Source organism: Dendrobium catenatum, unplaced genomic scaffold (assembly GCF_001605985.2).
Source record: "Dendrobium catenatum unplaced genomic scaffold, ASM160598v2 original_scaffold_73082, whole genome shotgun sequence".
NCBI classification, from domain to species: Eukaryota; Viridiplantae; Streptophyta; class Magnoliopsida; order Asparagales; family Orchidaceae; genus Dendrobium; species Dendrobium catenatum.
Window position 1 is genome coordinate 39,910 of NW_021391528.1, and position 13,016 is coordinate 52,925.

Sequence of the window (13,016 nt, forward strand, 5' to 3'; positions counted from 1 at the left end):
CAAACCATCAAAGGCGACTCTCTCTAATCTTATCTTCCACTTATTTATATGCCAAAATGACTCATTTTTTAAACCTAATTGAGTATTATCCTAATTTGCATGGCTAAAAATTGATGGTGCATATGAATTTTTATCTCCTTTCATCTCTTATATCTATAAAATATCTACTCAAAATCAATGAAAAAAATTAAAGAATCACGTTCTTAAAAAGTTAACATATACAACAATATAACAATAACATTAAGCTTTTATGCAACTACGTGCGGTCAGCTACACGAATCATTCTTCTCCATTGTGTCCAATTAGGAGTCAAACTCTCATTTATATCTAACAAAAAAAGGTTATCTCTAATATTTTTTAACCAAGTCTTTTTAGGTCTGTCTCTACCTTTCATAACAAAAAACAAATCTAATACATCAACTTTCCTAATAGAAGCCAGAAGGCCGACATTTTCAGTGTCCAAACCATTTAAGGCGACTCTCTCTAATCTTCTATGCCACTATAGTTACTTCAACCTTTTCATATATATACTCATTTCACATTTTATCTCTAAGAGTGAAACCACTCATCCACCTCAGCATCCTCATCTCTGCAACACTTAACTAAATGTTATGCTTCTCTTTTAATGGCCAACATTCTACGCCATAAAGGATTGCAAGTCCCACCACCAACTTATAGAATTTTCCATTGAGTTCGAGGGGCACTTTTTATCACACAACATGCCTGATGTATTCCTACATTTCAATCATCCAACATGAATTCTACTAATAATATCCGCATCAATTTCACCATCATTTTGGATAATAGACCCGAGAGAACTAAAACATGTACCTCTTATTAATGACTTGATCGCCCAAAGTCACAATCCCACCAATAGATCTATTAGCTGTAAAATTAAACTCCATGTATTCAGTTTTAGATCTACGCAAATGAAAACCTTTAGACTCTAAGGTTGACCTCCATAATTCAAATTTTCCTTCAACACCCTCTCTAGTCTTATCAACAAGAAGAATACCATCAGCAAAAAACATACACTAGGGTATATCCTCTTGCAAATGTCTAGTAAGAACATTCATGACTAAAGCAAAATAGATATTGACCTAAAACTGATCTTTCGTGTAATCCAACTGAAATAGAAAAATACTTGATCCTACCTTGTGTTAAACACAAGAAACATCTCATGCATACATATCCTTAATGATTTGATTAATAACCATTATTAACTCCTTTCTTTTCTAGAATATTCCAGAGCACTTCTCTATGAACTTTACCATATGCTTTCATTAAATCAATAAAATATCATATGTAGATCCTCCTTATTCTCACTACACTTCTCCATCAAAACTCTCAATAAATGTATAACTTCCATAGAAGACCTATCCGGCATGAATCCAATTTGATTTTGAGAAACATTAGTATCACGACGCAACCTATGCTTAATAAATCTTCCCATAATTTTTAATTAATGACACATTAACTTAATTCGTCTATAATTCACACTCTTTTGCATCACCTTTATTCTTTAAAAAAGAAATCAACACACTCCAATCATTTGACATATTAGTAATCTTCAAAATAATATTGGAAATTTTTATAAGCCAAGAAATTTCTTCATCTCCTAAGCATTTTCACACTGGTATTAGAATATCACCCGGTCTAACAGCTTTTTCACACTTCATTTTCTTTAAAACCTCTTTTAACTTTAGTTTTACTAATATGACGATAAAAATAAAAAATATCTATTTTTATTTAGGGTGCTAAGATCACTAAAGTCAATTGTATTCTCACAATCTTCATTACAAAACATATCGAAATATCTCATCAATCTTTGTTGAGTATCCTCTTCTTCTCATAAAAGCATTTTTTGAAAAGAAAATTCAAAATAGTCATCCAAAAGAAAAACTCCTTAATTCCTCTAATTATGATATATCTTTCTTTCAATCTCTAAAAAAAATTTGTAAATTTCTTTTAGTATATTTTGCAATTTTTGCAGAGATTATATTGCTTTAATATGTTCACGAGAAGTTTTGTTAACACTCCAAAGTTTTGAAAGAGATTGAGAAAAGTAGTTCTTGTATGCCAAGTTTTGGCTTAAATGGGTGTCCTTACACAAAATCAAAGCGCGTTCTTAATGTATGAAGGAAGCTGATTCTTCCTGGGAGTTTTAAGACATTCAACAAAATCAGGAACTACTTGATTACACATTTGCAAACTCCTAAAAATTGCTAACCTTGAAACAGCAGAAACATGAACTCTCTGACACGCAACAAAGTTAAATAAAGAAATGTTGGAGCCTTGAGGACCATTATATGGAGCCCTCTATACAATTGGATGCAGTAATACAAGGTCTGAAAGAGGGAAAATCATGGTTTGTCATCAGATAAATCCCCCCAAAATCTATCTAAATAATGGAACAAGGATGCTAGTTAAATCAAACCAAGTTTGCAAAGGGGAAATGTCATTCTATAAGAGACCTTTAAAACAACAACAACATCATCAAGCCTTTATCCCACTACGTGGGGTCGGCTACATGAATCATCTTTCGTTATTGTGCCCTGTTAAAAGTAAAATTCTCATATAAATCTAATAAAGAAAGATCATTTCTAATATTTTCTAACCAACTCTTTTTAGGTCTACCTCTACCTTTCTTAACATAAGTCAAATCTAATACCTCAACTTTCCTAACCAGGTCATCAGAAGGAATCTGTTTAATTTGACCAAACCATCTAAGGCGACTCTCTCTAATCTTATCTTCCACTGGAGCTACTCCAACCATTTCACGTATATGCTCATTTCGTATCCTATCTCTAAGTGTAAAGCCACTCATCCACCTAAGCATCCTCATCTCTGCAACGCTTAACTTAGTATTATGCTTCTCTTTTAATGGTCAACATTCGGCACCATAAGAGACCTTTGAGGAGATCTTTTTTTATTTTTTATTTTTAACCTTTGAGGAGAATGATAAACGGCCTTGGACAGATTTGGTAACGCTGGAGATTTAGGACCGCTAAACCAGAACCACCCAAGGAAGGCGGTTACGGTTCCTATGAACAATAAAGAGTTTTTTAAGTAGCCAACAAAAGATGAAGACCACAGATAAATCTCAGAGATCAAGATGAAAATGTCATTATCTGCACAAACACAATGATAATATTCAGTTCAGAACTCTGGACACTCATTAAAGGCTTGAACAATAAAAAATGCCTACAATAGTGTGCCAAAGAAAACAAAGAAAGTTGTCAAAGCCCTTCAAAAAGAATTAAAATGTGGTCAACACAAGAGAGACTATAATGAGCCTAGAATTTTGGTAACAAACATAGAAAGCATAAGCAGATGCATCGATCAACACTCAAGTAGAAGGCTCAAAGGTGCGTTCAATGCCATAGTGGTCTCACTAGACGACATTGATGAAACTCGCTGCAAAGTACAAATATGTAAAATGATTTTATATTTATGACTGCTGAGATTAACAATTATGAGTTCCCAAGAGTATTAATAAAAAATGGGAGATCCATTGACATGCATTTCTATCAAATGTTGGGAGAAATAGACATCAACAAGAAAGTTTTTCAGCATATAAATACCCTGACCGGTATATAACAGCAATTCCTAAAAACCAAACGCTATATTGAAAATACTCACAACCTTATCAATTTAGAAACAAAAAAACTTTATGTATTAGATAGAATTTAAATATTTTGCTTGCAAAACCAATAGAAAAATGCTTTCCTTTTCCAAGTACTTGAGGGTATAAAAATTGTTGGCTCATAAATGTGAGATTGGGCTTTAAAGAAGCCCAAAAACTACTTGGAAATCTCCAACATTGATGAGCAGCCTAAGAGTAAGAGTAAGGGAGATGTTTATATACACATCATGGAAGACAAAAAAAAGCTCCTATCTCGATTCAGTACAGAGAAAATAGAAAGCAAATGGATATTTCTAGAACAATTTTACACACTTGAGATCAAGATATTTAATTAAATGGGTTGCACGCCTCCAACATGCTACTAATGCCCATAATAAAAGCTTGACTATAAAGGAATTCATTTTTCTCGTCATTTCCAAGGGACTCAACAAGTACAAGGCCCAACACTAGCACCTAGTGGAGCATCTAACTTGCCTTTAACAGCATTGAATCCAAAGTTAACTGTTAAGAAAGTGAGTACAGATAATTAAACTAAATAACTGCTATCTGTAGAAGTATGGAACACAAGCGAATCAAAATTTAAAAATATTGAATATTTTCTAATAACTTAAGACATGAGCAACTATCAATAGCATGCAAAATTTATGGTTCCGAGAGAATTAACAATGCAAAGAATTATATAGCCACGAGTTATGGACATTGATGAAAAATTGAATTGGATGTCCAACAAGTTATGTATCCACAAGAGTTCCGAGAGAATCCCTCAGAGATGAAAACGCACAAAATGATGGGAACTCGTAATGTACTGATCAATGATGAGTTGTGTTATTTACTCTCCCTTATCAGTACATGTAGAAGAATGCGGAGCCACTCAACAGGTGAAGCAATGGCAATCCCAAAATAACGGGCTTGGTTACAAATGGGCAACATTGACAAAAAATGCAAAGCAAGAGACACTTGTCTGAGTCTTTCTTTCCTCTCCGTTATCATATTCAGGGTTTAGATAGACAAGTTCTTTGAAGTCTATCAAGTATTTAGTCTTAGAGGTTGGCTCAATGCCATTTGTATAACAATGTTAACTGGATAAAGATATTTTTTAGAGAGAAGTGTTATCTACAAATGCAGCACGTTCGGTTCAATTTTATATTGCATAAATAATATAATGTTATCTGAAAGATCAAAGGTGAATATGACTTTAAGAAAATTATTTTAGAAATAAGATAGAGTGATATCCGTATGCTCGTAAATTTGGTAGACATCAAGATGCAATTAAAAAAAGACAAATGGTGTTTATGAAATTATTATTTAAAGATTTCGGTGAATCAACAGTTAAATAGGACTCGACAATTATGATCACTAGTAAATTTTGTATAGAGATTAGGTTTGTGGATAATTGAGGTACGTGGAGCACATTTTTTAGAGTGAAGGAGAGAGATAAGGGTATGTCTCCTTGGCCTGCTACTGTGGTAAGAGAATCATCAGCAGTGATGATTTTCTTATCACTCGAGCAAGGAGTGTAGTTGATGAAGTTGGTAGTGAAGTGTGCCATGTGATATGTGGCTCCTGAGTTAATGATCCATACTCCTTTCGGGGGAGAGATCTTCCAAATATCTCCCAATACTGGAGAGAAGGTTGACGATTGGGACTAGTGTTTTCCTTATAGTGAATCTCCCTAATGATTTAAAGTGAAACTTCATTTTCCTGCTAGCAACAAAATCATCCCGAGTGGTTTTGCAGTTGTTGGCATAACTATGATACATGTTTTGATAACTCTAAACACCATAATAAACGAATTGAAACTCCAATTAAAACTATCACATCAAAATGTCATGCAACATGCATATAGAGTGAGCAAATAATGCCAGTTTATATTATTTACCAATGTCAAAGCTGATTCGGAAAAAATGAAGCTATGCGGTAAATCAAATGGATGCAAAGACAAATACATTAAAATGCTGGATATTGCCAATAAGAGTCTAAAAGTTCGATATAGCAAAATAATGCACACAGTGACCTGTAGATGCAGGAGTTGCAGAGTTCCTTTACCAATGTATGATGCTTTAGAAAGTCTATAACACAAGGTCATCTTCAAGGTAATTGTATTCAAATGTAAACTCAGTTTTAATCCGCTGGCACCTGCAAATGGCATATTAAATTAGAATAAATCACCGGTAACATTTATTAGTATGAGAAGTCAAAGCTCCAATATAAAACAGCATAGATGCAGCCATGCACCAGGAACTGACATAGATCACTTTCCAACGCAATTAACAACATTGACATAGAATAATAAAATAACATGGTAAATAAGTTCAACAAAAACAACAACAAACCTTTACATGGGATAGGCTACATAAATCCTTTTTTTCTATTGTATTACATGAAGAGTTAAATTCTTATTTAAATCTAACTAGAGAAAAAAAAAAACAAGGCTGGTGTTAGGTTAGGATTCTTAGCAAACATTATGGTCAAATCACTCATGCAACAACTAAAACCCAAGAGTTCTGTGAGAACTCCGAATAATAATTCCACACTATTTCTATCTATAAAATTATCTTTGCGGATTTAAATAATGTAAATTGGAATAATTTTACAACAGAATAAATGTAAGTAGTCCTTAAAAAGAACAAAAAATAGGAATTCATGATCATTAAAAGAAAAGAAAACATTGGGTGATACATGGGTCTTTACTGTAAAATAGCAAAATCTAATGGTTCACAAAAGAGGTATAGAGTTAGACAAGTGGCCCAAAGCTAACTCAAACAGATGGGGACGATTATCTTGAAACCTGTATTCCATATGCCAAAATTAATATTATTTGAGTTCTTTTATCATTAACAACAAAGAGGAACAAAGAGGAACGAGAAGATACAATAACCGGAAGAAAGAGAGGTTCACGGTTCGACCGGTCAAACCGGGGTCGAACCGGATGACGTAATAAATAATAATATTATTAAAAAAAATTAATAAAATTGATAAAATAATGAAATATAATAACCATATAATTTCCTATAAATTATTCTTAATTTATATTACATATTTAGATTTAATTTATAAATATAAATTATTTAAAAACTTAAAACTCTCAATATAAAATTATAAATATAATTAAATGTTTTAATACAAAAATATTTTATTTTGTAATATAAAAATCTTTAGAGTTGAAAAAAATATTTGGACCTAAAACTGATCTTCGTTGTAATCCAACTGAAAGAAAACATACTTGATCCTACCTTGTGTAAACACAGAAACATCTCATGCATACATATCCTAATGATTTGATTAATAACCATTATTAACTCCTTTCTTTCTAGAATATCTCCAGGCACTCTCTATGAACTTTACCATATGCTTTCATTAAATCAATAAAATATCATATGTAATCCTCCTTATTCTCACTACACTTCTCCATCAAACTGCTCAATAAATGATATAAACTCCATAGAGACCATCCAGCATGAATCCAATTTGATTTGAAAACATTAGTATCACGACGCAACTATCTAATAAATCTTCCCATAATTTTTAATTAAACACATTAACTTAATTCGTCTATAATTCACACTCTTTTGCATCACCTTTATTCTTTAAAAAAGAAATCAACACACTCAATCATTTGACATATTAGTAACTTCAAAATAATAATTAAATTTTATTAACCAAGAAATTTCTTCATCTCCTAAGCATTTTCACACTGGTATAGAATATCACCAGTGTATACAGCTTTTCACACTTCATTTTCTTTAAAACCTCTTTTAACTTTAGTTTTACTAATATGACGATAAAAATAAAAAATATCTATTTTATTTAGGGTGCTAAGATCTATAAAGTCAATTGTATTCTCACAATCTTCATTACAAACAATATCGAATATCTCATCAATCTTTGTTGAGTATCTCTCTTCTCATAAAAAGTATTTTTTGAAAAAGAAAATTCAAAATAGTCATCCAAAAGAAAAACTCCTTAATTCTCCTAATTATGATATATCTTCTTTCAATCTCTAAAAAAAATTTGTAAATTTCTTTTAGTATATTTTGCAATTTTTGCAGAGATTATAGCTTTAATATGTTCACGAGAAGTTTTGTTAACACTCCAAAGTTTTGAAGAAGATTGAGAAAAAGTATTCTTGTATGCCAAGTTTTGCTTAAATGTGTCCTTACACAAAATCAAGAGCGTTCTTAATGTATGAAGGAAGCTGATTCTTCCTGGAGTTTTAAGACATTCAACAAAATCAGGAAACTACTTGATTACACATTTGCAAACTCCTAAAAATTGCTAACCTTGAAACAGCAGAAACATGAACTCTCTGACAGCAACAAAGTTAAATAAAGAAATGTTGGAGCCTTGAGACCATTATATGGAGCCTCTATACAATTGGATGCCAGTAATACAAGGTCTGAAAGAGGGAAAATCATGGTTTGTCATCCGATAAATCCCCCCAAAATCTATCTAATATATGGAACAAGGATGCTAGTTAAATTCAAACCAAGTTTGCAAAGGGGAAAATGTCATTCTATAAGAGACCTTTAAAACAACAACAAAACATCATCAAGCCTTTATCCCACTACGTGGGTGGTCTACATGTAATCATATTTCGTTATTGTGCCTGTTAAAAGTAAAAATTCTCATATAAATCTTAATAAAGAAAGATCATTCTAATATTTTCTAAACAACTCTTTTTAGTCTACCTCTACCTTTCTTAACATAAGTCAAATCTTAATACCTCAACTTTTCCTAACCAGTCATCAGAGAATCTGTTTAATTTGAACCCAACCATCTAAGGCGACTCTCTCTAATCTTATTTCCCTGGAGCTACTCCCAACCAATTTCACGTATATGCTCATTTGTATCCTATCTCTAAGTGTAAAGCCACTCATCCACCTAAGCATCCTCATCTCTGCAACGCTTAACTTAGTATTATGCTTCTCTTTTAATGGCCAACATTCGCACCATAAGAGACCTTTGAGGAGATCTTTTTTTTTATTTTTTATTATTTAACCTTTGAGGAGAATGATAACGCCTTGGACAGATTTGGTAACGCTGGAGATTTAGGACCGCTAAACCAGAACCACCCAAGGAAGGCGGTTACGGTTCCTATGAACAATAAAGAGTTTTTTAAGTAGCCAACAAAAGATGAAGCCACAGATAAATCTCAGAGATCAAGATGAAAATGTCATTATCTGCACAAACACAATGATAATATTCAGTTCAGAAACTCTGGACACTCATTAAAGGCTTGAACAATAAAAAATGCCTACAATAGTGTGCCAAAGAAACAAAGAAAGTTGTCAAAGCCCTTCAAAAAGAATTAAAATGTGGTCAACACAAGAGAGACTATAAATGAGCTAGAATTTTGGTAACAAACATAGAAAGCATAAGCAGATGCATCGATCAACACTCAAGTAGAAGGCTCAAAGTGCGTTCAATGCCAGTAGTGTCTCACTAGACGACATTGATGAAACTCGCTGCAAAGGTACAAATATGTAAAATGATTTTATTTATGACTGCTGAGATTAACAATTATGAGTTCCCAAGAGTATTAATAAAAAATGGGAGATCCATTGACATGCATTTCTATCAAATGCTGGGAGAAATAGACATCAACAAGAAAGTTTTTCAGCATATAAATACCCTGACCGGTATATAACGCAATTCCTAAAAACAAACGCTATATTGAAAAACTCACAACCTTATCAATTTAGAAACAAAACTTTATGTATTAGATATAATTTAAATATTTTGCTTGCAAAACCAATAGAAAAATGCTTTCCTTTTCAAGTACTTGAGGGTATAAAAATTGTTGGCTCATAAATGTGAGATTGGGCTTTAAAGAAGCCCAAAAACTACTTGGAAATCTCCAACATTGATGAGCAGCCTAAGAGTAAGGGAAGAGTATTAATATCACAATGGAAGACAAAAAAAAGCTCCTAATCTCGATTCAGTACAGAGAAATAGAAAGCAAATGAATATTTCTAGAACAATTTTACACACTTGAGATCAAGATATTTAATTAAATGGGTTGCACGCCTCCAACATGCTAACTAATGCCCATAATAAAGCTTGACTATAAAGGAATTCATTTTTCTCGTCATTTCCAAGGGACTCAACAAGTACAAGGCCCAACACTAGCACCTAGTGGAGCATCTAACTTGCCTTTAACAGCATTGAATCCAAAGTTAACTGTTAAGAAAGTGAGTACAGATAATTAAACTAAATAACTGCTATCTGTAGAAGTATGGAACACAAGCGAATCAAAATTTAAAAATATTGAATATTTTCTAATAACTTAACATGAGCAACTATCAATAGCATGCAAAATTTATGGTTCCAGAGAATTAACAATGCAAAGAATACCCTATTTCGACTCTAAGGTTGACCTCCATAATTCAAGTTTACCTTCAACTCCCTCTCTAGTCTTATCAACAAGAAGAATATCATCAGCAAAAAGCATACACCAAGGTACATCCTCTTGCAAATGTCTAGTGAGAACATCCAAGACTAAAGCAAAAAGATATGGGCTTAAGGCTGACTTGGAAAGATATGGAGATTTAAAGAAGTGGCCACTCCAAGAAATTGGAATCAAGAAATCAAGTAAACTAAAGCGCTTCATTGTCATTAAGATTTCACACTCTCAATATAAGATCCAATATCAAAATAGAACCAAATAAGGCCTATTGAAAGAGACTGGCAAGTTCGAATGCAATTTTGTTGAAAGCCTCATAAAATTTAATCATAAACTTTAAAAAGCTCGAGAAGACAGTAGAAGAAAAAAAACCTCCTATTAAAGACATGAAAAGACTTAGTTATTTATTACATAACAAACCTGTCATTGTCTATGTTGTTGGAATGGTAAGTTAATTCATGCATAACTTTAAGGAATAACACCCTAGGGTTGTATATCGAATTTTATAATACATGAAATGAGCTCCCGGTGAAGGAATTTTATTAAAAATGTGAAGAATTTGACAGTCAAAGACTAGGTAGTTGTTGATTAAATAGGTTTTATGGTTGATATGAGATCAACTTCAAAATAAGAGGGAACCTCATGAATTCAACAAGTAAAAAAATAATATCATGACAAGATAAATTTAGATCTATCGCAGTAGGAATTTGTGCACTGCTATGGCAAAAAAAAAAACTATTTGAGAATATCTAGTTTGAATGAAAAGTTCCTATTAAGCTTTATTGTAACAAAAAGTCGTCATCAATGTTGCACATAATTCTGTCCAACATAATTAAACAAAGCATACTAAAATTGATAGGCATTTTAAAAAAAATAAGCAAGATAGTGGTCTAATTTGTACTAATTTCATTATCACAGATGGGCAACTTGCAAACAATCTAGGATTTTTAGGAGCAATGTGTTACAAATTTATATACAAGCTTGAAATGAATATCATCCATTCATTCACTTGAGGGAGAGTATGAAAAAATCAATCTCTAACTATTCCACTCCACCTCTATCAATGTTTCACCATGTCTAACAGTCCATCTTCCTTATTCACTTCATGGCACCTCCATGATCCATGAGATGATTTTGTCACTTCATCAATTAATGAACTTTCCTAATTATAATTGATTCTACATTTAGTTTTCATTCCGTTGTTCATGAATATTTCCAACTGGGGTTTCTCTATACTTGTATAAATTCAACACAAATGATAAAATCAATCACACAACAAATTCTCTCAAATTCTTATCACAAATCGGTGACAATGAGTGAAAATTCTTCAAATAAGTTCTGCTCAAGGTATATTAGTAGCGGTTAAGAAAATAATAATTAAATAAAACTGGAGTTGGGCATACCATCCATGCTGTTGATTATCATCTGTAATATGAAAGTCAAAATACACATATGTTCCTTTCTCAAATTCATCTGTCGTAACTTTAGGCTCCTCATGTCGCTGAAACCATGTGTTATATTTCCTATGGTACCTCCAGGACTGTCGCTTCAATTCTCTCGCTGCTAAGTATTGTTGGTAGGTGTTCTGCAAAATTTATTCATATTATTTTATACAAATTACTGGTTTACCAATGTTTTAAAGAGCACATAGCCGTAATGAAGATACCTGTTGATAGTAAAATGCAAAGAATAACGTATCAGTGCCAGATTGGTCCATACCCAGCCTCTCCCAAAAGGCTGGATTTTCAAAAATGTCAGCACGAGTCTGAGGATAGCTAGCAGGAGTCACGGTGGGATGCCTCTGAATTATTTTTTTAAAAATCATCAGGTTTATTAAAATAATACCAAAGTTATCAGAGAAGAAAGTAGTAAACAATTGCATACAGTAAAAAGGTTGTACCGGCGTATAATTCTTGATTCGTTGTGAATCCTTGGGTTGAGGAAGCTTGCGAAGAGCTGCCTCAAGCATCTGCAAATTATAGTTCTGATCGTGCAGGCCACCAGAATTCACAGCTAAACCACTAAGGTTATCACCGATAGCACCAAGTTCTGAAACGCTTCTTCTTCCAATGACACCAAGACTGGCTGAAGACTGGCTTGATTGCAATACTTGTCCTGGAGAGAGATCTGTACCTCTGGGTAATTGACTAGCATCAACTATAGATGCAGAACTTGAGACCTAGTATAAGAGACAATTTGTAATTTCACAAATGAAAATATTAAGTAAAAGAAAAACATATACAGAAGAGTCAACCCATGGATTAAACAACGTACTATCATCATGATGTGGGATTGCTTAATTGTATTTCTAAACCACTGCCCACACGTGTATGTACAACAAAACACAATAAAAATCAACAGATATACATTTGTCAGTGTCACTTGTTCCTTAGATAAACATTTCACAAATAATGAGCGGTATCTGCAGTTCTAAACCTCTGCTATGAGGTGCATGCAGATCTTGAATAACAGCCAAAACAAACATATTATTTCAGTGTCGCTTATACCATTGAGTAAACACCACACAAATAACTCTAACAAATGCAAAATAAACCATTAAATTCTGATTTGTTATAATGAGCCGTATCTGCGTGCGCTAGAGGAGTTAGTGAACACTTCACCTTTCCAAATTTTCCTATCAAAATCATCATTCTGCAAGCTGTATATATATTTATTTTTTTTACACCAATTGCAATTTTTTTAAGCACCAAGCGGAAAAAAAACTCATTTATGCACATTGAGGCAATTTTGTTTTAAGTACTAAGTAACAATTCCTCAAAGCATCAAGAGGCAATTGAACAGATGGTAAGAGAAAGGCATTCCTATGAAGTTCAATAAAATTGCTCTAGGAATAACAAGTGGTAACATTTCATATAAAATGTTTGTTCACCATAAGATTAAGTAGCAAAAGTGACAACGGGGCATTAATTACATAAAGCTCAATGGAATTGAAATGTACACAAATAA

The 13,016-nt window shown here is 32.8% G+C and overlaps 1 protein-coding gene across 4 annotated transcripts in view; it reads right to left on the reverse strand.

Annotated features, from left to right (window-relative positions):
* The window catches only part of LOC110093016 (CCR4-NOT transcription complex subunit 3), a 74,447-nt gene that overhangs the window by 3,556 nt on the left and 57,875 nt on the right, over positions 1–13,016 (reverse strand). For 3 of the 4 annotated variants that reach the window (XR_002302661.2, XR_002302662.2, XR_002302660.2), the window contains 4 exons: positions 11,950–12,228; positions 11,716–11,850; positions 11,453–11,634; positions 5,661–5,782 (listed from right to left, as the gene is read on the reverse strand). Coding sequence is in view for 1 of the 4 variants with exons in the window: in XM_020817758.2 (XP_020673417.1) it covers positions 5,716–5,782; positions 11,453–11,634; positions 11,716–11,850; positions 11,950–12,228 (663 nt within the window). In the remaining 3 variants the exon portion in view is untranslated. The remainder of the gene's footprint in view (positions 1–5,660; positions 5,783–11,452; positions 11,635–11,715; positions 11,851–11,949; positions 12,229–13,016) is intronic. The other variant, XM_020817758.2, reaches the window with a different exon arrangement.